We start from the raw sequence: 4,051 nt of genomic DNA on the forward strand, positions 1-4,051 counted from the left end.
CTATGGGGAGCCCTATCGTCGGAAGGTAAATGTCTCAAAATTTTTATATGGCCAGTTGCGTCTCATCTACGTGAGAGTTTTTTTGTGTGGAAGGTTTGACCAAACCACGTAATATAGAGGGAGATATGAGCATTTTCGTGTGATAAGTGACGATGGATTAGGGTTACCCGTTTCGATCGAGTCCTTAACGTTGTCGGATCCAGTTGAATTTTTACCATAGACATCTTTTGTCATAATGATCATATCTAACGGTCAAATTTTGGTTTGTGAATTTTAGTCATCGGAATCACAACGTGTCTACTAATGTTGTATAACTTGTTTAGTAGGTTATACAACTTTGTGAACCAACTCTATATAGGAAGCAAAATTATCAAAATATCGTGAAATAAGATGTGTTCAGAATGGTGAAATACGGCTATGGTTCAAAAATCACGTAAATCGGGTAAAGTCTCGATGCCGATAGTAGTGGTCAACCCTATTTACCGTTATTATTCCCTATAGGGAGCCCTATCGTCGGAAGGCAAATATCTCAAAATTTTTTTATAGGCGGTTGTGTCTCATCTACGTGAAAGTTTTTCGTGTGGAAGGTTTGACCAAACTACGTAATATAGAGGGAGATATGAGCGTTTTCGTGAATTTATAGACTTTAGCCAACGAGATATTAAAAAAGTCGTCGGCTAAGGTCAAAAATTTTCAGGCAGTAAACCAATTTGGAGGAAAATTTTCAAAGGACTTTAGCCGACGAAAATATATGAAAAGTCGTCGGCTAAAGTCGAAAATTTTCAAAATTTTCAACCAAAATTTTTTGGCGGTCAACCAAAACTTTCAAAATTTTCAAAAGAGTTTAGCCGACGAAAATAAAGAATTTCGTCGGCTAAAGTTTTTTATATTACCGAAGGTGGATGGTAAGAAGTCTATTTCGCCTGCCAGATTTTCTTCTCGGCCTAGCTCCGCCGTCAAGCCACCGGAGACCGCCACACTTGTCTCAAAAGCTTCGCCGTCATCTCTACTTCATTGCTGGATAGGTGGTGCATCGAGTGGCGCCGCCGTGAGAGATAAATCGAGCTCCAAAACTCCGCCGGTTCGGATTCGGTGTCGATCGAATTTCTCCTTTCTCAGGTCACCATTTGGTGAGTTCTATATATGGATAAGTTGAGTTTGATTAGTACTACATTCCCCTAGAATTTGGTAGCTCGATTCGGTGTGTGTGAGGAGAATAGAAGATTTGAAGTTTTTAGGGTTTAAAATTGGGGATTTTTATATTTTGATTCAATTGACCTATTTAGGCTTAGAATTGGGCTTCGACTTCTGCTAGAAAGTTATTCGAAATGTTGAGAAGAAGATTCTGTCAAATTTTGGGGGTGATTGGAGGTGGCCGAAAGTTTCTGCAGTCTTTTTTTTCAAAAACCAGCAACTTTAGCCGACGATATTTAAAGGTTTAGCCGACAATATTTAAAGGTTTATTCGTCGGCTATAGTATTTTTAAATTTTTTATAAGGTTTAGCCGACGAATTATGGCATATTTCGTCGGCTATAGTTATTTTTTAAAATTTTTTATAAGGTTTAGCCGACGAAATAGACTATATTTCGTCGGCTATAGTTATTTTTTTAAATTTTTTTATAAGGTTTAGCTGACGAAACATACTATATTTCGTCGGCTATAGTCTGGGAAAAATTTTTTATTACAGACTTTAGCCGACGAATATCTTAATTGTTTCGTCGGCTAAAGTCTGGGAAAAAAACCGACGACATGTTTTTCGTCGGCTAAACTGCAGGACTATAGCCGACGAAATCTTAGCCAACAATGGCTCGTCGGCTAAGATCTTAGCCGACGAATTAAGCTAACAGGCCGACGAAAATTTTTCGTCGGCTAAAGTGTTTGTCCTGGTAGTGAACTTTCAGAAAATCAAATACTTTATCGAAACCCTTAAATCCCAATATAGAATTTGGGATTTTTTTTGAAACCAAGAATTTTTTTTTGGTTGTTGGAAATTTAAATAACACAAATCTAATCCCTAACAACTAAATGACAAAGAGAATATTAATTTTCAATACATGGACCACTCTTACTAAAAAATTAAAAAAAGTTGGCTTCATAAGTTTTGAAGAACCTCCCCCCCCACGAGCTTTTCTTGATGATTTGAGTTCTACTGTTAAAGCTAGAATATCTGCTTCATGCTTTAATATTTAGTTGTTGGTTTTTTATTTGAACTCCGTTTATAACCCAAAAAAAAAAGTTAGCCAAATCCCTAAAACCCTTAAATCAATCTTTGTAATCAAAACACTAATCTGGGTTAGCCTACCATTGAAACCAGATGACATCCCTTTCATGGATATGGTGATATTAAACTAAATATTAATTTGAAATCAAATGAGATAAGAACTTACTATCTTGGCTTCGTTGCCCATATTCGCTAAAGTAATTTTTTTTTTTTAAAACGTTTTATTAATAACTCACACACCCTACATATGTCAGTGAGGTTTGAACCCATGACCTCAAAATCGTCGGCTAAAGTGCTTGTTCTGGTAGGTACCTTAACCAACCAAACCACGGCTCACCGACGAAGTAACTTCAAATCTTAGTCATCGTCAAGTTTTGTCAAAGCACAGTAGCACCAAATCGAATCACATCTGGGTTCAGAAAATTTCTTTCACTTTTAGTTAACTTTTTCGTTTGAGAGCAGAAATTTGGAAACAAGATACGGCGACAGACTGTTCAGTATGTTGTTTTGTAGAGACTTGATGGAGTTTTAGGGTTATTCTAAATAAAAGCTTGTTTTGCCCTTCTTCAACGAGTCTCGTGCGTGGCACGTGGTTAAAGCTAACGGGGACGTGACGGAAATTGAAGGCATGTACCACGGAGATACGAAAAATAGAGTCTGGGTATCACTTTGATCACTTTGTAAGTTCATGTACCATATTGTCAGTTATGCAAGTGTTCAGACAATGTTGATGCAAAAAATCCATGTAATATTGTATGTTATTGTTGCTAGTAACATGATGTTTTTATTAATATTATAGTGGTAGGAAACTAGAACTAGAATTTTGCTACGCATGCACTTCCCAAATCAAAACTTTAAAGTCTTTAAAATTACCATGTGGGGTGCCCTGAAGGTAGGGTTGTAAGTCGGCTCGAGCCGTTCGTGTTTGACTCGTGTTCGGCTCGGTTTTTAACTCGTTCGGCTTGTGCTCGTAAGATAAATGAGCTAAACTTAAGCTTAATATTATGTCCGACAAAAAAGCGAGCCGATTGGTAGTTCGTAGAGTGATAATAGCTGCTCACATTTCCTTCTTGTACCGGTTTTTAATTTCGACTCTTTTGATCGGATTGTATTAAGGATATTCGTATGTATCATCATTAAACAAGAAACGAAAAAAACAAAAAGGCTCGTGCCAAAAAAACATAATGAAAATGAAAAAAAGTCGCGGCCAAATGATACGTCGATTGGGACATCGTCATCCGCACATGCACTTGATCTTCCTTAAACGGCACGAACCAAAACGTACCACTTCACTTGCATTCTCTCTCTGTTGTTCCATTTCCATATATAGACGCCACCCCTCCGCCCAGTCTCCATTTCTCTTCTATCTCTCGCGTCTCTATCACTCTCCTCAGACGGAAGAGAAAACCCAAAAAAAAATAAAAAATACAAACCCCCCCACCAGCCCCCCAGAAACATAAATTCCCGTTCGCATTTTCAAGAAATATATCAGATTTCCATTTATAGAGCACGAAGAAACCCTACTCGAATTACTCACACAAACCCTAACCCCGTCTTATTCGATCATTTTTTTTTTCTGGCAATGGCGGCGGCTGTGGTGTCGTCTCAGGTGGCTCAACCCGCTGCTCCGGTGGCCCAACAGGCTCCGGCTCCGGCGGGGTTCGGGAATGTGTCGCTATACGTGGGAGATCTGGACCCGAGTGTGAACGAAGAGCAGCTTTACTATCTGTTCAACCAAGTGGCTCAGGTTGCTTCCCTTCGGGTTTGTAGGGATCAGACCAGAATGCACTCGCTTGGCTATGCTTATGTCAATTACGCCACTCCACAGG

The 4,051-nt window shown here is 38.8% G+C and overlaps 1 protein-coding gene across 1 annotated transcript in view; it reads left to right on the forward strand.

Moving 5' to 3' along the window:
* The first annotated feature begins 3,096 nt into the window (after positions 1-3,096).
* LOC101306596 (polyadenylate-binding protein 5-like) overlaps positions 3,097-4,051 on the forward strand; it is a 4,345-nt gene continuing 3,390 nt past the window's right edge. The window contains 3 exon segments of the mRNA XM_004292458.1: positions 3,097-3,103; positions 3,832-3,880; positions 3,882-4,049. Coding sequence (XP_004292506.1) covers positions 3,097-3,103; positions 3,832-3,880; positions 3,882-4,049 — 224 coding nt within the window.

Source organism: Fragaria vesca, linkage group LG2, assembly GCF_000184155.1.
Source record: "Fragaria vesca subsp. vesca linkage group LG2, FraVesHawaii_1.0, whole genome shotgun sequence".
Classification (NCBI taxonomy): Eukaryota; Viridiplantae; Streptophyta; class Magnoliopsida; order Rosales; family Rosaceae; genus Fragaria; species Fragaria vesca.